This window comes from Dromiciops gliroides, chromosome 2, assembly GCF_019393635.1.
Source record: "Dromiciops gliroides isolate mDroGli1 chromosome 2, mDroGli1.pri, whole genome shotgun sequence".
NCBI classification, from domain to species: Eukaryota; Metazoa; Chordata; class Mammalia; order Microbiotheria; family Microbiotheriidae; genus Dromiciops; species Dromiciops gliroides.
In genome coordinates this window covers 495,350,997-495,375,375 of record NC_057862.1, presented here as the reverse complement: position 1 = coordinate 495,375,375, position 24,379 = coordinate 495,350,997, and the positions used below count along the sequence as shown (strand labels likewise).

Below are 24,379 nucleotides of genomic sequence, written 5' to 3'. Positions count from 1 at the left end.
CAAGGGGTGGAAAACTGTAGTGTTTTAGGCTATGTAAGTCTTACATAAGCTATACCCACGTTATAAGGCCTTCAGCCAGTTTCTTGAAACTGAAATAAGTAATTTATGTGAAGGTGCCTTCTTTATGCAGGACTAGGGGAAAAATGATTTGTTGAAATCAATCCTGGGAATCTCTTCTTCCTTCTCATCCTCCTTATTTTATCATTTGTGAAAATATGAATACATAAAGGATCTGTGATTAACTTTGGTGCGGGAACTTCCTTCATCTACAAATTAGTAGATAGATAAGGTCCTCTTAATTTCCTTGTTTCCTTGTAAATACATGGACAACTTCTCCATTAAAGAAACAAACTTATTTAAGAGGCCTTTAAAATGGGGGCAAATCAGCAAAGACATTTTAATATTCTGAAGAACTAGCTCTATGACCTTGAGCAGTAACTTCCTTTCTCTGGGCCTCAGTTTCCTTGTCATTGAAATGATGAGTTTGGATTAGATGATGTTTTAAAAACCCTTTCTAGCTCTAAAAAAAAGTCTGTTTCTATGATTCTGTCTTCTAGGTGGAACTCTATTGCTGAACTACTAACTAGCTGCTTACATACTTGTAAGTCTTAAAAAGATGAACATTTCTTTTCTGGCCAGAGGAATAGATTAGCCACATAAAATGTAACACTTTTCTATATCTTAATCTAAGAATTTGAATAGAGAGTGATAAAGCCGTGATAAGAGCACTTAAAAAAAATTGTCCAAGAGAGTTTCCGCTCCTTTTAAAAAATGTTTTTCCTCTGAGACTAAACCCAAGGGCAAAAGTTCTTAACCTTTGTGTGCATGTTCCATAGACCCTTTTGGCATTCTGGTGACATGTACAGACTTTTCTTGGAAATAGTTTTTAAGTACATAAAATAAAGTAGAGGATAAAAAGGAAACCAATTATTTTGAAATATATATGTGTGTATATATAAATATGTACAACTACATGTATGTATGTGTCATGCACACACATACATATACATGTTTTATATGTGTGTATATATATATATATTCCAACATATTGTCAAATAATAACAGCCACCACCTTCTTGATCCTTAGGTTAAGAACCTTTGCCCTAGGGCAACTTGACAAGTATCATAAATCTATCATATTAGAAATCTGTCCTTTAGAAATCTAGGAGAGGGGCTGGGGGCAGCTAGGTGGCACAGTGGATAAAGCACCAGCCCTGGATTCTGGAGGACCTGAGTTCAAATGTGGCCTTAGACACTTCACACTTACTAGCTATGTGACCCTGGGCAAGTCATTTAGCCCTTATTGCCCTGCCCCCCCCCCCAAAAAAAAAGAAAGAAAAAAGAAAAACAATAGAAATCTAGGAGAGAGATATGTCCTTAAAAATCTAGTTTCCAAACCTTGTTGGTAGAAATAAATGCTTTGATGGCTCTTATAAACAGCTTGTTAAATCAACCAACCATCATTTATTCTGCGTCTATTACCTGCTTAGCACTAGATATACACAGGCAGAGATGAAACAATTCTTGTTCTCCAGAAGGTTATGCATTGTGTCAGGGGAAACGATAGATAGACAGACAGATAATACATATGTATATATATGAATGCATTTGTATATATACATACACATATATATCCATACAAGATGGCCAGTGCTTTCAATACATGGAAGAAGTGAAACAAGAAGAGCCTTATTAGAAGTGTCCTGAATGGTAATAAAATCCAGCTTAAGCAGTTGATTTTGCAAGCATTTTTTTTCCTTTCTTTCTCTTTTTGGTTTATATACCACTTTACCTTTGAACTGCCTTCCTTGCATTGCCTCTTATTCCTCTTTATCTCTAATGTTGATATCAAACCACTAAATTTTTAAGGGAGGGAAGACAGACAGACAGTCAGATATAGACAGAGACAAGACAGAGACAGTCAGACAGAGATAGAGAGGCAGACAGAGAGACAGAAACAGAGAGACAGACAGACAGACAGACAGACAGACAGACAGACCAACCGACCGACCGACTTTGGAAGGTAGTAGTCAAGGAATGGTGAGAGAGGGACACTGGAAAATGGGAGACACAGGTGTGTTAGTCCTCTGTATATATTCGGGATATCCACTCAGACACTAAACAGTTACAATTATTATTGCAAACCCTTTCCTGCCAGAGACTGTTTCTTGAGGCTGGGTGGTAAAAGAAAGAATGCTGGCTTTGAAGTTAGAAAAATGGGCTAAATTCTAGCTTAGGCCCTTGCTAGCTGTGTGACTGACTAAATCACTTAGTCTTGCTAAAGTCTACACCTTAGTTATCTGTAAAATGGTCCTAATCTAGTATTACCACTTCTATCTCTTGCAAGAGTATTTGCAAGAATATATTTTGTGACCCTAATTGTGCTATAAGTGTGAATTATCATTTACCATTTAATATGACTTTGAAAGGCAGTATTCTATAGAGGATAGAGAATTGTGATTTGAACTGATAAAGAATGGTTGTGTGGTCCAGGGCAAGTCTCTTTACCCTTCATTGTGGCAGGTGGCCCTGTAAGACTTTTATATTTTGAGCAGGTGCTGATCTGCATTGGTAGAGGGAGTTTTCTTACTGGCTCTGCCATATATCAGTGAGAACACCAGTCTGGTCTAAAAAAAGAACAAACATTTTTACTAAGCACCTACTATGTATCAGACACTGTGCTCTGTGCTTGGACAACAAAAATAGAAATGATTTATGAACACCTAACTTGGAAACACCTGCTACTTCAAATAGTGCATCAGAGGCCACAGTTGGAGAGCTGCTTCCCAGGAGCACGTAGACATATTATGGTTTTAATTGGCTATTGATATTGGCTTGGGAACCTAACCACCCTTTATAGCGATTTTTTTCTTATGGGAAGATGAGTCCCAAATAACCATGTAAGAGATAAACCTTTGGAATACAGCCCCTCTACAAATTGGCAACTGCCTGTATGTGAGATGTGGCAGCCAAGAAATGTAATAGGATCTTAGTGTCTTGTACCAGGGATTTAACAGTACTGTTCTGTGCTTCCCTGGTCACACCACGTCAGGAATATTGTGTTCAGTCATGGGCACCACATTTTAGGAAGGATCATTGATAAACTGGAGAGATCCAAGTGAGGGAGATGGGATTAGAAAGTACCTTGACATAACAATTGTTTGAGGGAACTGGAGATCTTTATCCTGGAGAAGAGAAGACTTCCAGTTGAGAAGGGTGGTATTTTAACCATCTTCAATATGGAAGTTAATTAGACTTGTTTTGTATGGCCTCCGAGGACAGAATTAGGAGCTAGTGGGTAAAAGTTGAATCTTGATATAGGAAATATTTTAATGATTAAAACCTGTCTCAAAGTGGAATGAATTGCTTCCAGAGGTAGTGAGTTTCCCTTCCTTGGAAGTCTTTAAGCAAAAAATTGCTAACGCTTTCTCAAGTATGTTATGGAGGGAATTCTTATTCAGAAATGGGTTATACTAGATGACCTTTGACTTTCAATTTTATTAATGTCTCCTTTGATTTTCAAAATTTCTAATTTGGTATTTAATTGGGGGGTTTTAATTTGTTCTTTTTCTAGCTTTTTTCATTGCATACCCAATTCATTGATCTCCTCTTTCTCTATTTTATTCACGTGGGAATTTAGAGATATAAAATGTCCCCTAAGAACTGCTTTGGCTGCATCCCATAAGTTTTGGTATGTTGTCTCATTATTGTCATTCTCTTTGATGAAATTATTGTTTCTATGATGTGTTGTTTGATCCACTCATTCTTTAGGATGAGACGATTTAGTTTCCAATTAATTTTTGGGCACTATGAATGTCTACTTGTCATCCTTCAACTAGTCAATTTCTTGGTGACATCTTTTACTCCTATTCTTTGGAGTTTCTCATTGGTCTTTTTGTTGTTGGTGTCGTAGCTTGCTTACTTACATCCACCATGTGTTTCTCTGTTCCCCTTTGTATGATACTTGTTTTTAATTGTTCAGAGGAAGTGGTATTTATTTCATGTCTAGATAACAGCAAATTTGTAAAATGTTAGTATTGAAATCTGGGTAATAGGCATTCTTTATCCACTTGATATTTCCTATGTCGATGGACAGGCCAAACTCCTTTCTTTGAGTGATTATAGATCTCGTTCAGAGACCTTTTTGGCTCTTGGGGGAGTCAGTAGAATGTCATCTGATAACTGAAGCATCTGGAGAATCTCACTATCCAGAGACAGCCCCTCTTTGATGGGTTCAGAGCTGGCTCTCCTTAATCACAATGGTGATTTGGGGGAGCATAAAGCTCCTTGTTTTATATCTCAAATAATCAGTAGAGAGTCATTGAATAAGGTTATTTCTATTTTTATATCTTCCAAGGAATCTTTATTTATGGATGGAAAACACCTTTTTTTTTTTAAAAGAAATGGCGCTTTGTTCTGCTGGATCAAAGGTGTTTTCTTTTTTAAATCAAACAATAAGCACAGTGAAGTCTCTATCTTTCAGTTAATTGGGAAATTGTAAAGATGTGGACCATTGTTGAATATTAATTGGAAAGCCTGCTTATTCCTTACCAGTAACCTCATTGAGGAGGCCCTCAATCTGTGATAATAAAGATTTTATACAAATGAGAGTGTAGGCACATAGGTCGTTAGTTAATTGATGTTCTGTCAGTTACCTTTTATTAATAATGTCTGAATTCTTTCATCTTCTTCATGTATCTTATATATTAATCCCTCCAAGTTCTTAGAATTGTATCACCTCTAGGATGGACCTCCATTACATATAGTTGGTCTTGTCCTGTTGCTTTTCCCATCTTTGTCCTTTGAGGTACCATTTATACCTCCTCTTTGAGCATATTTGGACACTGTTATTGGAACTTAAGTGTTTTCACACTGTCCTTGATGGAGAAAATAGTTTGTTAAAATGTGTGGGGTTTTTAGTTGTTGCAGTTTTTCCCATTTTTCTCCTATTTGTAGACTTTCTTACTCTTTTACTCTTAAAATCCAGTTTTGGAGCTGCCAGACCATTTAATTAGAAGGTACTTCTTGCCCATTTCTAGGTACTTTAATGCTATAAATGTATATTGAGTGATCCCAGAGGGTGGGCAATCTTTTGATCTGAGGGTTGAAAGATGGCTTACATCTGATCCTCTTTATGACAGCACTCATGGGGGCTTGTTTTCATCACAGCTCCATACCATTAATTTATTATTTCCCCCTATTATACCCTCTTCTGTCTGAATTTTGCAAGGTCCCAGACTGCCTTTCTGGATCAGGTCTTTGGAGAAGGTAATAAATCACCTACAACCTAGACAGTAGCAATACCTATACAGTTGGGAAAATCCTGTCCATCCTCCAGAATACCTAGATCCTATTATACAGGTCATCTAGTAGCTGTTCACACCTTTCACTTCCCATGGTCCACATTAAGTCACATAGAATAAACAGGCATGGAAGGGTTTTGATATGCAGTGCAAAACTCAAAATCTTTCCTTCTAAATCCATGGCTCTGCCAAACTTCCTTAGCATTTAATGTCCAAGGCACTACCATCCTTCTAGTAACCCAGGTTTGCAGTGTTAGCATCCTTTATTCCAGACTTGTCACTTCTCCCACATATCTCATCTGCAAAATTTTATTGTTTGTATTTCTACAATATCTCTTGCATCCATCTCTCTTTTTCTCTCTCTGTCTCTGTCTCTCTCTTTGTCTCTCTCTGTCTCTGTCTCTCTTTTTCTGTCTCTCTCTCTTCCCCTGTGTCTTTGTCTCTGTCTATCTGTCTCTCCCTGTGTGTGTGTGTGTGTGTGTGTGTCTGTCTGTCTGTCTCTGTTTCTGTCTCTGTCTCTGTCTCTCTCTTTCACTCTCCTCAAATGGCCATTGGCTCAGTTAGGTCCTTCAGCATTTTTCCACAGACTTATATTCTCCTTATTGCTCTCCCTACCTCGTTTCTCTTCTCCCTCTAAACTGCCAAAATGATTTTCTTAATTCACATATCTGACCATGTCACTGTCTTACTAAATAAATTCTAGCAGCTCCCTATTGATTCTAGGAAGAAATAGAAACTCTTTTTGGCATTTTGCGACACTTCATAAGCTGGCCCTGACCTTTCCTGTCTTATGTATATTATTCCCTTTTCCATAATCTACAAATTGGCCTTTTTGTTCTTCATACACCATCTGTACCTCCGTACTAGATTTCCTCCATGCCTGGAATTTACTAACTCCTCACCTCTGTCTCTTAGAATAACCTATTTTCCTTCATGTCAAACCTTAGTACTACTGAAGGGAAGCCTTTCCTGATCCTCTCAGATCCTAGTGCTCTCCTCAAACTTCCTTGTATTATTTTAATATAATTTACATATACTTCTGTATATGAAGAAATGAGAAGGAAAGGTATTTGAGGGCAGGGAGTTTTTATTGTCTTTCTTATTAGTAATTTGGAGTATAATCTTTCAAATGGTTGTTGAGTTGGAATTTCTTGCTCTTTTGACAATTATTTATTTATATATGTGTACAATGTATGTAGTAGGGAATGACTTTTTGGTGTTATATACCTGTGTTAGTTCCTTATATATCTTGGATATCAAAGGTAATTGTTGGATGAAGAAAATATTTTAACAATGATTGAAAGTAACAACTTATTGAAAAAAACTGGTACTTTAGGGAGAACACCTTGAAAATTGATATTTGGAAATATTTCCATCATCATGTGATTTCTGTTGCTGAAAGTGATGGAAGAGTGTCAGGTATAAAAATTATCATATCTTCCCATTTGAAAAGGTTAAAAACAGAATCTTTTAACTTGTTTAAAAAAGTCTTCCAAATGAATACTTTCAGTGATGCTTTAGACCATCTGTAGAAAAATGGAACCCTTTCACAATAATTTGGCAGAAATAATATTGCCTTTAGAGAACATCAAATTATGAATTTCTACAACAACCAAAACTTTGCATAATTTGTGAATGAATAGGTTTGAAAAGTGAGTATCATGATTTTGTAAGTACATCTCCAATGTACCTCTTTCACTTGAAACTATGTATCATTGAAAGATCTCTTTTTTATCAGTGCACATGTATTTATCAAAAGATTTCTATATCAAGAATAGAAATAAATTGAAATTAGAACCATGAGAACCTTCCATCTTTTGCTTCTAGTGTTGCCCTTTGGGGCCAAACAGAACAAATTTTCCAGGGGATTCCCTCTTCCAAATGACATCAGTCCTTAGAAGACTTGAAATCAGCTGAGGTAAGGTTGGACCAGATTGACAACATCCTAGAGTTGATGATTTTTCTAAATAAAGATCCCCTTGCAAAAGTTATGATCTGTTAAGGCAACCTCTGCCACACAGTGCAGTTTTGATGATAACATTTATTTTAGTCTTCAAATTTTAGAATTGGAAAGAAGATTGAAATTCATCTAGTCCAACCCAAATAAGAGAGCAGACTTACCCCCACATCACAAGGTTGTCTGATTTAGTAGTTGAAGAACCAGAATTAGTTAATATATCCCATGTAATCAATCGATCAGTAAAGATTTATTAATCACCTACTACTTACCAGGCACTGTGTTCAGCTATGGTGATACAAGAGAGTCCCTGCCTCAAGGAACATGGAATGTAATATGGATTATATCCTCTCTGTGAGGAATGTTTTCTGTGAATGGCTTTCGTATTTCTTTTAGCCTACCTTGCCTTGCTATTTGTACATTTAAAAATAACAAATATCCAGTGTTTTTGTGTCAAAGAATACCTTCTTTTTGGGGACATTTGAAAGTTTGCTCTGGGGACTGGATGTGCCTTGTGGTGCTTCAGAGCAGACAGAAACAAATAAACATGGGAATAAATAAGGAAAATAAAATTTGAAACTTCTGTTTTGGGACACCTGTCCTGGAGTGTATGTTTTGGAGTGGAATGAATGCTAAGCCAGTCAAGTGAAATGAGGACTTCCATTAAAACTTTCAGAGCTAGCTACTTAGGGTTTGGAAAATTCGTATTTTTAAATATGGGCATGTTCATAATCACTTCACACTGACAAGTTAAATATAGTCATTCATGAATGGGAGTAAGTTAGACTAATGTTTGCTTGGTTCTTGAAGAGCCCTGTCATTATGGTCTTATAATAATAATTTCTACTACATCTTTGCTTGCATGGCATTTTATAGTCTACAAAGTTCTTTCCTTACCTAACCAGTCCGATTGATAGGGTCAGTGGGTGGTACTGTCTCCACTTTGAAAATTGAGGAACAGACCCAGATCATTTAAGGGGATTTACTAAATTTTACATTGCTAATAAATACTCAAGATATCTCTCTAACTACATTTTTATGTTTCCTTTTCATGAAAAATAAAACATTTAGTGTTCTTAGGAATTTAGATAGAGGGTTGTGGTAAAATAAATGATTAATGGCATGTTGCCCAGTGAATTCAGGCAGAAGCATTCCTACCTTCCTTCAGGTGCAGGGGGGCCCCTTGGACATAAGTGTCTTCCTGTTTTGTATATGGACTCCTCCTTGCTTTCCAGTTTCCTTCTGTTTCATTTTACTTCCCCTCATCTCCATTCATTGTCTTCCCTTCTTCCCTTCCCTCTTTCTTGGTGTCTTCTGGGCTGTAGACAGTGGCACTGAGGTCACCAGGAAGATGTGGCGACTAGGATAACCAGGCATTAGGACAGGAATATAGTCATCAGAGATGAGAATCCATACAAGGTAAGGAATTAGGGTGTCAAAAGAGCATGTTGTTACTACATCTCAAGAATTTAAGTATGCAATTCACAAGGTAAGTAGCAACCAGAAGTCAAAGATCTGGTTAGTTTAAAGCATCAATGGTTGGAGTAATGATAATCAATCAACAAACATTTATTAAGACCTTACTGTGTATCAGGCAATGTTCTTGGGATACAAAGACAAAATTGCAACATAGTATGAAACTGAGCCTCTGGTAAAAGCGCTGAGTCTAGGACATCATCCATTGTAGGGCAGATACTGAACCCATAGGTAAGTATGTGCTTGTACTTGGCTGCACTGTAGATGAGAATGCAATAGAGACCAACAGTCAGGAGACAAAGATGGTGGGATTTAGACTAGTTTCTGATTTTTGTTTTTGTTTTTGTTTTCTTTTGTTTCCTGTTTTTCAGAATATTAAGATAGAGATGCCAAGAAAGGAAGTTATTTGTCCAAGGTGCCATACTTAGTAGTAAGTAATAGCAAAACTACGGTGCAGTTATGTGTCACAGTAGATAGAATGCTGGGTCTGGAGTCAGGAAGGCTCATCTTCCTGGGTTGAAATCTCACCTTAGACACTTACTAGCTGTGTGACCTCGAGCAAGTCATTTAACCCTGTTTGCTTCAGTTTCCCATCTGTAAAATGAGCTGGGGAAGGCAATGGCAAACCAATCCAGTATCTTTGTCATGAAAATCCAAAATGGGGTCAAAAGAGTTGGGCATGACTGAAATGTTTGAACAACAACAGTAGCAAAATTGGGATTTGAATTCAGATCCACTGCTTCTAAATGAAATACTTTTCCCACTACATCATACTAATGAAAGAATAGTAAAACTTATGCTGAGTGCAGATTGGGTTTTTTTAGCTTGTGTTTTCATAAATTTGGTGGACCAGCCTATTTTGTTTTGAAAAGTGAAATGTTTTAGGGCAAGAGAGGGGCATTTATTTTTTCTTTGTGTAATGCCTAGCTCGTTGTCATGTATACCCTAGCTTTCTGACACTGTATGTTTCTGACACTAGCTATGAAGAAGACATTCACAGGCAGAGTGCAGGCTCATTGTTCAGAGCAGGCACTCAGTTTAGTCTGAAAACAATTCACAGGCTCTTCTGAAAGCTCAAAATGGGCTGTATTGTTCCACAATCACTTATTTCCATCTTAAGCCTTCAGCATTTAGGGTTTTATGGATTCCAGAGACTAGACTCAGAAAAACTTTGGAAATTAGAGAACAGAAGGATGTGGGGAAAACTGGGTGCTCATGCTGTCACTTACCCATGCTTTAGTCATTTCTCTTGAAAGCTATCAAAAGAGATCAGCACACTGCTTTAGGACTCAGGGGCATAGCTTTTAGAGTCCAAAGGGACCTCTGATGCCCCATAGTCCAAGCCCCTTAATTTATAAATGAGGTGACTTGTCCGAAGTCACATATTAAACATTTGAGGCAGTATTTGAACTTGGGTTCTCAGATTCTAGAATAATACTAACTGACATTTAAATAGTGAACATTGCTAAAGGCTTTACAATTATCTCATTTGATTCTCACAACAACCCTGGGAGGTAGATGCTATCACAGATCAGGAAACTGAGTCATACAGAGGGTGACTTCTCCCAGGACACACAGCTAGTAAGTGTCTGAGGTCAGATTTCAATTCAGGAACATGAGTGTTCCTGACTCCAGGCTCCACACTTTATCTACTGAGCTACCTAGCTACTCCCCACAACTCAAGCTTTTTGAGTGCATTGTACCATGATGCTCTTTGTGACCCTCCATAGTGGTCTCCACATAGTGGATTATCAAATATTGAATGAATAAGTGAAATTCTAGTTGAGGAAAAATTCACTGACAATTAGAATTTCTCTAGAGAACAATGAGGGTTAAGTGACTTGCCCAGGATCACACAACTAGTGTCAAGTATCTGAGGCTTGATTTGCATTCAGGTCCTTCTGAATCCATGATAAGTGTAAAGGAGCTGAACCTTTACTGCCAGATCTTTATTGTCAAGTTTCTAATGTTCACAGCATTGTGCTATACCATGGAGAAGTTATAAAGATCTAATTCCTGCCCTCACAGAGCTTCTAGAGGAGATGTGGCATATCTATAGATCTATAGATGTATTTATATATACAAGTATACATACATATATATGCGCATGCAAATAACTACAGCATAAAGGAAGATGATAGTAAGTCATGAAGCATTTTATTAAATACTAACTGTGTGCCAGGCACTGTGCTAAGGATTGGGAATACAAATAGAGACAAAATATAGTTTCTGTCTTTGAGCTCATAATCAAGTAGTTAAGACTAGGCAGATTCTAAAGGCTCTTAGTGTTTCCAAAGTTAGATGATCCTCTAAATGGACTGTCTCTACTAAAGTACTCCTCTGATACTTCATCCAGGCATTTCTTTCTTTTTTTCAGGGCTATGGGGGTTAAGTGACTTGCCCAGGGTCACACAGCTAGTAAGTGTCAAGTGTCTGAGGTCGGATTTGAACTCAGGTACTCCTGAATCCAGGGCCCGTTCTTTATCCACTGTGCCACCTAGCTGCCCCCTCCAGGCATTTCTTAAGGGCTTACAGTGGGCCAGGCATTGTGCTAGGTGCTAGGAATATAAATTTAAGCAAAAAGAAAGAGTACTTGCCTTCAGGGAGATTATATGCTAATAAGGGAGGACCACACATAGTAGGAAACTAGAAGAGAGTCCAGAGAAATGAGGATAACCAGCTTTGGGGCATTGTAGAAAAAGTTAGGGGGGATGGTAGGGGGTTGGCCCTAAGAGCTAAGAATGTTTTTTCATTGTAAAATGTAGTTTATATTTAAAAATTTAAAGCAAAACACTAAACCCTCAGATTTGACCCAAGGGCTATAGTTTTACTCGAAATATAAAGTCCTCATGGTCAAGGTCAATTTTTTTGTTTTTATTCTTTGAATGCCTAGTATTTAGCACAGTACCTGGCTTACAGTAAGCACTTAAAATGCTTGTTGATTGATTGGTTTGTCCTGGTGTAGAGTTGAATGCTATGCAAGCAAGCACTGGTAATTCCTGCAGAATCTGTGGGACAGCTTCCTGTACACCCTCAGCTCTCAATTCTTATTCATAGTCAAGTTTGAAGTGGCTTATCTCCAGAAACTTTGCCATCAGGCAGTTGCGAAATCTGTACTGGGGCATTGAGGAACTGTGATCTCCATAGGTGGAGGAATCATCAGTTTCAGAAGGAACCACAGATTCCTGAGATGTTGAAGTCAGTAATAATGCTCCTTTAAGTCATTTGTCCTGGGAAATTTTTTCCCAACCAGTACGGGACACATTCTTTGATACTGACCTTGCTTTACCTTAGCTATTTGAATGTCAGAAGAGCAGTTTACCCCTAGTCCCTGAGAGGAGGAGTTTATCTGGGTCAGAACTGTATATAATAATTAGTCCTTAACACTTGACTATAGACCTGGTAGATGAAGCTACTCATCTCTCAGGAAAAAAAAAAAAGATTTTATCTGAGTAGCTCAGGCCATTCAGTTCTAGTCTAGAAAATAAAGCAAATGAGCAGATATAGAATAGAAGAGACAAACCCAAAGAAAATTGGCTTATTTTGAAGAATAAGATTTTCATGTGTTTGTGGGCCTTTTTCCTTGTTTCCTCTTACTCCAGAGAACCTACTTGCTTTATGGTTTTGATCTAACTATATTCAAGGACTTGTTGATAAGTACTGCTGCCAATCATATTTCTTAAAAGGCAGATTCATTTTAATGACTGGTAAAAATGAAAAACAGTGGGCCATGAGTAGCATTCCCAACCATTTTATTTAGAACAAGGAAGGATGGATACTGTTGAAATTTTTATTAGAGCAAAGGGGTAAGATTCACACATCAAAGAACCACAATTAGAAGGGGAAGATTTAGGGTAGGTAAACCTCTCAGCAGTTTTAGGAACTAAGCTGCTAATTTTGCAAGCAGACAACAGGAACTGACTAGAGAACACCAGATCTAAAGTTAGATCTCAGCCAAATTTTGCAGTCTGTTAAGTGACTTACTGTTTCAGGCAAAATGGCAGCTATGCCAAAATTCTCTTCTGATAGTTTCAAAGATGACCCCCCCCCTTTTTTTTTTAAGTTGAGGTAGTTGGGGTTAAGTGACTTGCCCAGGGTCACACAGCTAGTAAGTGTTAAGTGTCTGAGGTCAGATTTGAACTCAGGTCCTCCTGACTCCAGGGCCGGTGCTCTATCCACTGCACCACCTAGCTGCCCCTAGCTGACCCCCTTTTAAAAAAATAATAATAACAATAAATATTTTTATTTAAAGTTTTGAGTTCCAAATTCTGTCCCTCCTTCCTTCTCTCTCCTCCCCCTTCCCTTAGGTCATAACCAATTAGATACAGGTTATACATGTGCAATTATGTAAAAGTCCTATTAGTCATTTTGTATAAGAAAACTTGAATAAAAGGAAAAAAAGAAAGTGAAAAATAGCATGCTTCAGTCTGTGGTCAATTAATAATCAGTTCTTTCTTTGGAGGTGGAAAGTATGCTTCATTATTAGTCCTTTGGGATTGTCTTGGATCATTGTATTGATGAGAATAGTTAAATCATTCACAGTTCATCAAACAATATTCCTGTCTCTGTGCACAATAGTCTCCTGCTTCTGCTCACTTCACTGTATCTCAGTTCATACATGTCTTTCCAGGCCTTTCTGAAGTCATCCTGCTTGTCATTTCTTATAACACAATAATATTCCATCACCATCATATACCACAGCTTGTTTAGCCATCCCTCAATTGATGGACATTTTTTTGATTTCCAATTCTTAGCCATCACAAAAAGGGCTGCTGTAAATATTTTTTTACAAATAGGTCTTCTTCTCTTTTGGGGGTTGTTGTTGGGATCTAAACCTAGCAGTGGTATTGCTGGATCAAAGGTTATGCACAGTGCTATAGCCCTTTGGGCATAGTTCTAAATTGCTCTCCAGAATGGTTGGATCTTTTCACAACTCCACCAATAGTGTATTAGTGTCTCAGTTTTCCTATATCCCCTCGGATATCTAACATTTTCCTTTTTTTTATGTTTGCCACTCTGATAGGTTTGAGGTGACCTCAGAGTTGTTTTAATTTGCATTTCTCTGATCAGTAGTGATTTAGAGCATTTTTTTTCATATGACTATAGATAGATTTGGTTTCTTTGTCTGAAAACTGCCTGTTCATATCCTTTGACCATTGGGGAATGACTTGTATTTTTATAAATTTGACTCAGTTCTCTATATATTTGATGAGAGGAAAATGACCCCTGCTCATTAATTTTCTGGAACTCAGCAGTGAAGTGTCAGAGGCTCTTTTATTTCTTTCTCTTGAGAAAGGGCACCCACCTCAAGCAGTATTTCAGAGTTGCAGCTGGTGAGTACAAAGAGTAGGAGCTTGCAGGCTCCTTTTGTCCTATTCACTTAATGCATGTTAAGTCCCTCCCTCTTTCACCATTGACCAGTTATTAGAGGGTTACAATCTAGCTAATCAAAAGGCATATTTAGAAAACCTACAATGTCTTAATATCCAATCAGTTTAGAGTATTTCTCAATCCATTGGTTTCACATATCCTCCTTCCATCTCAGTCCTCTTCCACTGGGATTGTCTCATGTTACCATGTCCTGGCGTTATCTGGGGAAAATTACACTATACCCAAGATTGAGTCTCTAAATTTAAACCTCTTCCTTAATGAGAGGAGTCCAGAGCCTCTTCTCATATTTGAGAAATGAAGCCTGTAGCCATTTTAGAATTAATAGTCCTATCTAAGTTTATACCTTGATCTTTCCTATCACTGTAGTAACTTTCTATAGTCAAGATTTTTTTGGGGGGGGTGGAGTTGCTCATTTTTATGCCGTTTTTGGTGACTTGGTGTTTTTATGAGAGTTGGGCTCTATTCCCTCACTGTCCCAAGTTATTGTGTTGAGGCTCTCAGTTTTACTGTTAGCATTCACTTCTTGCTTTCTCTGTAGAGTAACGTTTCTGTATGACTGGTATGGGGGGGGGGGTTGGTCATCCCTTTTGGCCTCCCTTGGGTATGGGCTGCCCTATTTAGTGGTGGTGCCCTGCTGCTGGGTTGCTGTGGTTAACAGAGTCTTTCTGTTGGCTAGCCCTGGAGGAGTGATCTTGTTGCTGGTTGGCCCCAGGGGTGGTGCCCTGCTACTGGGTTGCTTATTTTAACAGGCCTCTCTGTTAGTAGGCCCTGGAGTAGTAATTTTGTTGCATATTTGCCCAAGGGTCGAGGCTTTGCTGCTAGGTTGCTATGGTAACAGAATCTCTTTGCTAGCAGGCTCTGGAGGAGTAAGTTCTTTGCAAATTTGCCAGAGGGTTGGAGCCCCCTGCTGCTGGTTTGCTATGGAAAAAGAATCTTTGCTGGTAGGCCCTAGGGGCAGAAGCTTGCTGTTGACCAGCCTCAGGTGGGTGGGGCCTCACTACTGGTCAGCAGTGGAGTCAAGATCACCCTGGTGGTCTTTGCTGGGGGTGGGGAAGCTGATGAAGGTCTTTGCTATGCTGTCCAAACAGCTTACTTGCCATGGGGAGATGCTAGTTTTTAGGACAGTGCCTCAATGATGGGTTGCCACAGGCAACCTGCTTCAGGCTCCCTGCTGTGAGTTTAGTTGCTGCTGCTGATAGACCTCACTTCTTCCCACCCAGGTAAGACAGACCTTTCCTTCTGCGCTGGTAAGCTGCTTCCTTGCTCCTGGAACAATTCTGAGGTGGTTTTCTATTGGTTTGGAGGAGAAATTTGGGAGCGTTTCGGAGGGTTCCTTCCTCAGTCATCTTGGCACTGGAATTGCCTTTGTTGTTGAACCTCAAATCATTATCTTCAGCCCTGTTCTTTCAACCCAGCTCCTGTTTCATATTTGCTTTGTGAACTTCACCTTCAGTTCAGTGTTCCTAAATCAAGCTAACCATATACTGACTTCATCATGTAACACCCCTTCTGGGTTAAATTCCATAGGGGATGAGGAAGAGGAAAATGCTGGTCATAATTTGAGCCTGAATCAGCATTAGTATCTCCTTGGCATTTCCTATAGGGCACTACACCAACTTCCCTATGTATGTCAACATACTTATAAGTTACCAGGCTCAAAATGTGACTCATTTTCTTTTCTGTAAAAATCAAAGGAGTTGGGATTGATGTTTTCTAAGATCTCTTAGAATTTTAAGTTTATGTAATTCTGTGAAATCTTTCTAATCATCACCTTCTATCATCATCTATATCTGAACTATTCAAAAGGAGGAAGAGAACAGCTAGTTAGTCAGTAAAAACCTTATTAAGTGCCTACTATGTGCCAGGCACTGTGCTACCTGCTGGGGATACAAAAAAGGCAAATGACAATCCATGGCCTCAAGGAGCTCATAACCTCGTGCTGGTGGGGGGGGGGGGGCACGAGACAACATACAAAATATCTCTGTCTCAAAAGCTATACACAGGAATTAGAAGAATAGTGATCATTGGTGATTCTCTTCTCAGGGCTACTTAGGTATGAGATTTTTCTCAACTTGTTAACAACAATAGAAAAGTATGTTATCTTCCTGGGGCATGTTTCTAATACAAAACAAAGAACCTCCTAAGAATTATCAAAATGGAAAACCACTGCCCAATTCTGATGACTTCCTCTTGTCACAAATGTCACTTTTAAGAAGGAACTTAGAGTATTGCCAGTGAAGTCTTAGGCAAGAAAGTGAAGAGGGCATATATTTCTTTCCTTAGTATTCTCCATGAAAAGCAAGTTATTGACAGAGAAAACATAATTTTGGAAGTGCACAGATGTCTAAGAAGTGGTTTCCGAGAATGATTTAGATGTCGATATCATGGTTTATACAATAGTTGACACGTTTCTTTTTTCTTTTTCTTTTTGCGGGGCAGTGGGGGTTAAGTGACTAGTCCAGGGTCACACAGCTAGTGTCAAGTATCTGAGGCTAGATTTGAATTCAGGTCCTCCTGAATCCAGGACCAGTGCTTTATCTACTGTACCACCTATCTGCCTCTCCTCAGAAGGTCTAACCAGCAGCTATGGGTAGAAGTTGCAAAGATTCAAATTAAGGCTTGATGTCAGGAAAACTTCATTATAATTTGAGCTGTCCAAACATGGAAGGTTCTGGCTGGAGAGGTAATGAATGGTTTCCATTTCCTCTGAGATCTTCAATCAGATACTAGATCATCGATTTTGGGGTTTGTTATAGTGGGGATTTCTTTTGTATATGGGTTGAACTGGATTGCCAATGAAGTCTCATCCAACTCTCAGAATCTGTGATTCTGTGAAGTCTTTCATTTTTCCTCTTCAAAATAACTCATCTTACAAATAGTCAATGTATTAATTTTTTTCTAAGCACAGCTCTTGATAATATTACTCTTAGAGTTCATCTATTCTAGAATAGGAGAATGACCTGCATCCTGTAGATTACACTGAAGTTCTACATGTTTATGTTATGAACATCTTCAAGGAATGAATTGGCAAGTGCAGTTAGTAATATCCCTAAACCAAAATAGATTATATTTTAACAGCTAGGAAAACACTGTTGTTATTATTATGGGAGGGAGATCTCACTAAGTGACCCAGTAAGTAAAAAGAAAAAAAGAAAAATAATGATAAAAAAAGACATGGCATACAATCTTTTTTTTTTTTTTCGGGACAATGAGGGTTAAATGACTTGCCCAGGGTCACACAACTACTGTCAAGTATCTGAGACCGGATTTGAACACAGGTCCTCCTGAATCCAGGGCTGGTGCTTTATCTACTGTGCCACCTAGCTGCCCCTATATGGCATATAATCAAATCAACTTAATTCTGAACTTTTTAAATGAATGTTTGTTTAGTGAAATATTTTGTTATAATGAGTTGGTATATGTTGTATCTTCTTAAGGAAGTTCTTTCTCCTTTTTAAGATGATTTTATAGTCTTCCAGATACTATTTTTGATGCTGAAGAAAAGGACTATTTATTAGAATAGTGAGGGTCCTTTAAGCCCAATTTAAATGCCAGCTTTTCTCTGATTCCTGAATCTGTAAGGATCTCTCCTGAGCTGACATACTTCAAAGTATTTTGTATTAGTTTCCTCTCTCTCCTATAAATGGAGGGAGTTGGACTAGTCTCTTAACTTCAATCCAGCTCTAAATTTACGAGTTTATATCTTAAAACTATTTTAACAAGATTTACAGTGCCAGTAGAAATCAGAGTAGATGACCACAAAGAACCCTTCAAATTAGGAGATTCTTTGAGTGTAGAAAATATATTTTTTTCCCTAAAATCAGTCATCCTAGCTGAAGATTTAGCTGATTTGTATCCTGAGATAATTATTTTTTAAATAATAAAAGTATTTTATTATTTTCCAGTTACATGTAGAAATAGTTTTCAACATTTGTTTATATAAGATTTCCAATTTCAAATTTTTCTCCCTCCCTCCCTCCTCCCCTAGACAGCAGGTAATATGATATAGGTTATATATATGTAATGACATTAAACATATTTCTGCATTAGTCATGTTATAAGAGAAGAATCAGAGCAAAAAGGAAAAAGCTCAAAACAGAAAACCAACAGCCCCTAAAACAAAAGAAATAGTATGGTCCAATCAGCATCCATATTCCATAGTTCCTTTTTTTTTTTGTTTTTCCTGGATTTGAGAGCCTTTTCCATCATGAGTCCTTTGGAACTTTCTTGTACCGAGATAATTTTTTTTTTTTTAAGTGAGGCAATTGGGGTTAAGTGACTTGCCCAGGGTCACACAGCTAGTAAGTGTTAAGTGTCTGAGGCCTGATTTGAACTCAGGTACTCCTGACTCCAGGGTTGGTGCTCTATCCACTGAGCCATCTAGGTGCCCCAAGATAATTCTTTGTGTGTGTGTGTGTGTGTGTGAGAGGCAATTGGGGTTAAGTGACTTGCCTAGGGTCACACAGCTAATAAGTGTCAAGGGTCTGAGGCTGGATTTGAACTCAGGTCCTCCTGAATCCAGGGCCGGTGCTCTATCCACTGCACCACCTAGCTGCCCTGATAATTCTTTTTTTAAAGAAATAATTTATTCATTTTATTTAAAGACAGAGAACACAGTATAAGTGTCTGTGGTGAGGAGGTGATAATTGGCAGATGTCTTCTCTTTTTGTTGTCTACCACTTTCCCACCCCAACCCTTCCTGCCCCTGGGCAGGCAAATGTGATAAGAATGTCTGCTAGGCAAACTCTGTGGGGATGCCTTTATGGTATGCTGTCTCAAAGTGCAGTGAAACTATTAGCATACAACCTCATAAACAGAGAAAGGCTTTATTGGAGCTGGACAAGAAATCTATTCATATTCAACTTAGCCAGACTTCCCCAGGGTGGCAGTGAGGAAAGTGCTTTTGTAAACTGTAATGTTTTACAGAAATAGGTGCTGCGGTGAAGAATAATGATAATAATAAAGTAAAAGCTCTTCCTGGCTTATAATAATATATGACACTAATAACTATAATCATTATTTTAATTTACTATTATTCTTACTAATAAGACCTGCCAAAAAGAAGAATATTCATGAATACTCAGGGTGATAGTAACATAAGCATATTGTCTGTTTGCAGATTTAGATGCATGTTCTTTGGTCTTTTCTTTTTTCCCCTTAAGGTAAAGAGGTAGGATGGCTTAGTGGAAAGGGCAGTGGATTTGTCAGAGCACCTTGGTGTAAGTCCCAGCTCTACTACTTAATACACATGTGATTTGGGCCAAGTCATTTAACTTAAGTAAGCCTCAGTTTCCTCCTGCAGAATGGATTGGACTGGATCACTTTATAAGGTCCCTTCTAGGATAAAATCTATCACTTTAATCAATTGTGGGGAAGGAAGGAGATGATAGATAGACTTTAAAACTTTAAGGGACTTTGAAGATCATCTGTATCTCCAGTTTAGAGATGGGAAATCTTAAAACCTAGAAGTATTTAGTGTTTGGTACAAGATTACACAGGAAGTAAGTAGTGTAGCCAGGTTTTATAAATCAGGTTTTCTGGCATGTAGGCCTAAAGATTTTTGTACTGTATTATCCATTTGTGTATATGTTTCCTCTTTTTCTTAATCTGATTGTTTTGCTGTGGGGGGCTATTAGCTATCTATCAAAAAAGCTCTAACATTATGGAGTATCTGTATGTGTAGGGGGGTGGGTCAGAAGATAATCCACCCACTAACTAGATTAGTGTATTTAGGGAACAAAAGGGGTAATCCAAAATATGTGAGTGTTGAAGGGCAAATTGTTTTAGGAAGTGGAGGTGAGTATTATAGAAGGCCTTCCCAAGGAGTTTAGGCACAAAAGGGAGGAGAAATATAGGATGATACCTAGAAAGGGCTGGAAAGTTCATGTGAGTTTTTGTTTTTGTTTTTAATTTGAAGGTGGGCGATTTGAGCATACAGAGAGAGAAAGACAGTAGAGAAGAAGCCAGTATATGGAGAAATTGAATATTGATGAGAGAGTAGGGATGAAATCTGCTGGAGATAACAGGATGGAATGAATTACTTGTGCAGCTAGATAGGTATGTCTTGGCAAGGAGAAAGACTGCCTCTTCATGTTAAATGAGTGAAGGAGAAAATAATGGCAGAAGACAACAGAGTGATTTGAGATGAAGAATAGGGGAGAGAGGAAGCTAATATTCAGAATGGTTATAACTTGTTCAAGCTCTCACAGACAGTAAGGATCTGAGTCAGAATTCAAACATATATCTTCTAAGTCCATTGTTTTTTTTTCCTACTGCACCACATAGCCTCTCAAATAACTACCATGCTTAAAACATGTTGCCTATTATAGATTTTAGAGTATTTACTTCAGTAGTGTTTTTGATGTTTAATTCTTAGGTCCCTTTAAAGTATTTCTGTGACATTCTCTTAAGCAATTTGAATATTTGCCTAGTTATTTTGCTTTTCCTCTGAATTTGCTTAAATACTCCCCTTTGTTGTGCCTGTAGGTAAAAGAGGGTAAAATGTAATCTAACTCTGAACTGAATTACTATGAGCTGAGTCACTATATGCAATTTGAATGGAATTCTAATTAATGATGATTTGTAATTAATTTCCAGTTTCTTATCGGGTTGCTTGTAGAACCCAGTACAGATTATTGGTGATTTCTAAATTTACCTATTTGCAAGCCTGAGATAGAATTTTTTATTTTATTTTATTTTATTTTTGCGACATTGAGGGTTAAGTGACTTACCTAGGGTCACACAGCAAGTAAGTGTTGTCTGAGGCCGGATTTGAACTCGGGTCCTCCTGAATCAAGGGCCGATGCTTTATCCACTGTACCACCTAGCTGCCCCCCTGAGACAGAATTTAATCTGACAGTAATCAAGTACTTCATATGCATAATGTTATGCCAAACCATAGGACAGGATTCTTTTAGCTCTTGTTCTCACCATTTACTAAAGATGAGGTATATACACACATCTATTTTATAGTGAACTCTTTGCACTACAGAATGTACAATAGTAAGAAAGCAGCTAGGTGGTTCCTTGTATAGAGCACTTGACTTGGAGTCTTTGTTGTTGTTTGTCCTTCATTCCTGAAGAGGACAATGATGTCAGGGTGATGTCATGACTTGCACTGAATTGGATTTAACTGAGAGAGGGCTCTGCAAAGTCACCAACTTTACTCTCTTCTCCAGAGCCATCTGGGTCCAGTGGTAAGATATAAATCAGGATGACTGGATATGACCTCGGATGTTTAAGGCAATTGGGGTTAAGTGACTTACCCAGCATCACACAACTAGTAAGAGTCTAAGGTGAAATTTGAACTCGAGTCCTCCCAACTTCAGGGCTAGTACTGTATCCATTGTGTCACCTGGCTGCCCTGGGGATAGAACACTGGCCCTGGAATCAAGAGCATAGTTGAATTGACTGAACAACAAATGCATAAAAGAGATGCAGTCTGATATAGTTTGAGGAATAGCATGATATAGAACTAAAAAAATAAGCTGAGACAAGATTATGCAGATGTTTCTCTGACAAGCTAATGACATTAGATTTCAATCAATAATTGTTAGGAGTAGTTTGGCTGGGGGAAAATGTTTTGAATTTGAATGAACTCAAGAGGACCTGAATTTAAATTTAAATCCCAGATCTGTTGCTCTGTGGCAAATGCATCTGTGGGCTTTTGTGACTTCAGGCAGGTCACTTCCTCTTTCCTGGGCTTCACTTTCCAAAATGACAAAATAAAGAAGTTAGACTAGATTACCTCTAAGGTCCCCTCTGGCTCTAAAGTTGTGATTGACTGGAGTTTTAACGTACTTTTAATGTACTCTTCTTAGAACAACCCATTAAAGTAGGTAGGACAGGCATTACTAATAGATACCAATGGATTTTGATAGGTTAAATAACATGATCAGCTGTATACATTAGGAATATTTATTGTTAGCGGTGTGAAGGATGTAGAGAAATGAGAAGGTAGGAAAACTGGTTAGTGTATTATTGTGGGAGTCTTAGTAAGGCATAATGTGGACCTGAATTCTGGTGTAGCACATTTGGAGAGGAACATATTGAAACAATTGAATTGGTAAATACTTGGCAATTGAATGGATAGGGGGTTGCTTATGGAGAGAATTATAAAATTTTAGAACTAGAAGGGATCATAAAGATCCATTCCAGCCTCCTAATTAAACAAAAAGAGTAGTCAAAGACAACTCTTTAGATTTTGAGCTTAGGGGGCTGGGAGGATAGTGGTGCCACTAAAAGATACAGAAACAGGGCCCCATTTAAATAGTTGTCATGTCCATTATGAAGGTGATGATGGTCAAAAGTTACTTTTAGGGGCAGCTAGATGGCGAAGTGGATAAAGCACTGGCCCTGGATTCAGGAGTACCTGAGTTCAAATCCGGCCTCAGACACTTAACATTTACTAGCTGTGTGACCCTGGGCAAGTCACTTAACCCCAATTGCCTCACCAAAAAAAAAAAAAAAGTTACTTTTAGATCTAGGCTCAACATCTTAGAAAGGATAGTAATAAACTAGAAATGAAGTAATAAACTGCAGATGAAGGTGAAGTGTACCAGAGGTTATGTTCCTTGACCTTGGAATGCAGTGAGGTTGCATAGCAGCAGTATTGGGCCACCTGGCCCTCAGTAGTGGATCACACTGTGTTTTAGTGTGGAGACCTAGCTTTGAGTGAGGAGCTTGGATTAATTAGTCTCCTGGTAGGTATAGAGGCTATGACCTGTGCTGGTGAAAAATCATGGTCTGTCAAGGAATCATGACTTTCTCCCTTCCTCCTCCCTCCCTCCCACCCTCCCACCCTCCCACCCTCCCACCCTCCCACCCTTCCTTCCTTCCTTCCTTCCTTCCTTCCTTCCTTCCTTCCTTCCTTCCTTCCTTCCTTCCTTCCTTCCTTCCTTCCTTCCTTCCTTCCTTCCTTCCTTCCTTCCTTCCTTCCTTCCTTCCTTCCTTCCTCCTTTCCTCTCTGTATCAATACTCATTTAACTTCTAGTCCACACAAAAATTGAAAGTATCTCTTAATAAATAAATATAGTTAGGATAAATAAAGTCATTGACTTTTTTTTTTTTTGTGGGACAATGAGGGTTAAGTGACTTGCCCAGGGTCACACAGCTAGTAAGTGTCAAGTGTCTGAGGCCAGATTTGAACTCAGTTACTCCTGAATCCAGGGCCAGTGCTTTATCCACTGCGCCACCTAGCTGCCCCCAAGTCATTGACTTTTTATGAAAATACATGTCTCATTTTCACCTCTAAGCCAATATATTTCCACTAAATGGTGGGGAGCATGATTCATTACCAGTCTTCTGAAGTCATGATTCATCATTGTATTCATCAAAGTGTTGAAGTGTTTTAAAATTGTTTTCCTTTGTAGCACTGTTATAATTTCATAAATTGTTCTCCAGGTTCTGCTTACTCGATTCTGCATCAGTTCACTCAAATGTCCCCAGGTTTCTCAAAATCTATCAATTTAAGCATTCATTTTGTTATAGTGATATTCTATAACATTTACATACCATAATTTGTTCAGCAGCTATGAATATTTTAGTTGGCTAAACAGTGTATCGCAAAGGTGTCAAAATTTATTTCTGGAAGCAGAATAAATTATAATTGGGAAATGTTTAACAACACTAAAAAAGACTAAAATATAGATAATGTTAATATGTTATTTTCTAAGGCAATATTTAACTTCAGGGATCATTTCTTTTTGAGTTTGACACTCTACTGGTGTAGTGAATTGAGTGCTAGACTTGGAGTCTGGACAATCTGAATTTTTGAATCCTGTCACAGACACTTGCCAAAAGTGTGACCTTGGGCAAATTACTTAATGTCTATTGGCCTCAGTTTCATCATCTGTAAATGTAATATCACCTACCTTACAGAATTGTATTTAGGAGCAAGGCTTTGCAAACCTTAAAGTGCCATATAAATGCTATCATCATTATTTCTTCTGTGTTCTTTTTGTCATGTATTCTTAGTATTAATTTCTAGTGGTAGTTGGAGAGGTGGGTCAAAGAGTATGTACTGTTTTGTGATATAGTTCCAAACTGCTTTTCAGAATGGTTAGACCAAATCACAATGCCTCTAAAAATTCATTAGTGTTTCTCTCTCCCACATCTTCTCTAATAATTTGTCATTTATTTTTTTGCTATCTTTGCCAATCTTTTATGTAGGAAGTTTTTTTAAAATTTTAATTGATTATGTTATTAGTTATTTGGAATATTTTTTTATGACTTCTGATAGCCCTACAAGCTG

At 38.1% G+C, this 24,379-nt stretch overlaps 1 protein-coding gene across 18 annotated transcripts in view; it reads left to right on the top strand.

The window, feature by feature from the left end:
* RNF144A (ring finger protein 144A) overlaps positions 1–24,379 on the top strand; it is a 164,915-nt gene that overhangs the window by 2,264 nt on the left and 138,272 nt on the right. For 11 of the 18 annotated variants that reach the window (XM_043984389.1, XM_043984383.1, XM_043984384.1 and 8 more), the window contains exon 2: positions 558–601. The exons of 4 other annotated variants lie outside the window; for them this stretch is intronic. Coding sequence is in view for 1 of the 14 variants with exons in the window: in XM_043984372.1 (XP_043840307.1) it covers positions 8,663–8,679 (17 nt within the window). In the remaining 13 variants the exon portion in view is untranslated. Of the gene's footprint in view, positions 1–557; positions 602–7,130; positions 7,222–8,585; positions 8,680–24,379 lie in introns of all 18 variants that reach the window. 3 more of the 18 variants (XM_043984385.1, XM_043984390.1, XM_043984372.1) reach the window with 2 other exon arrangements.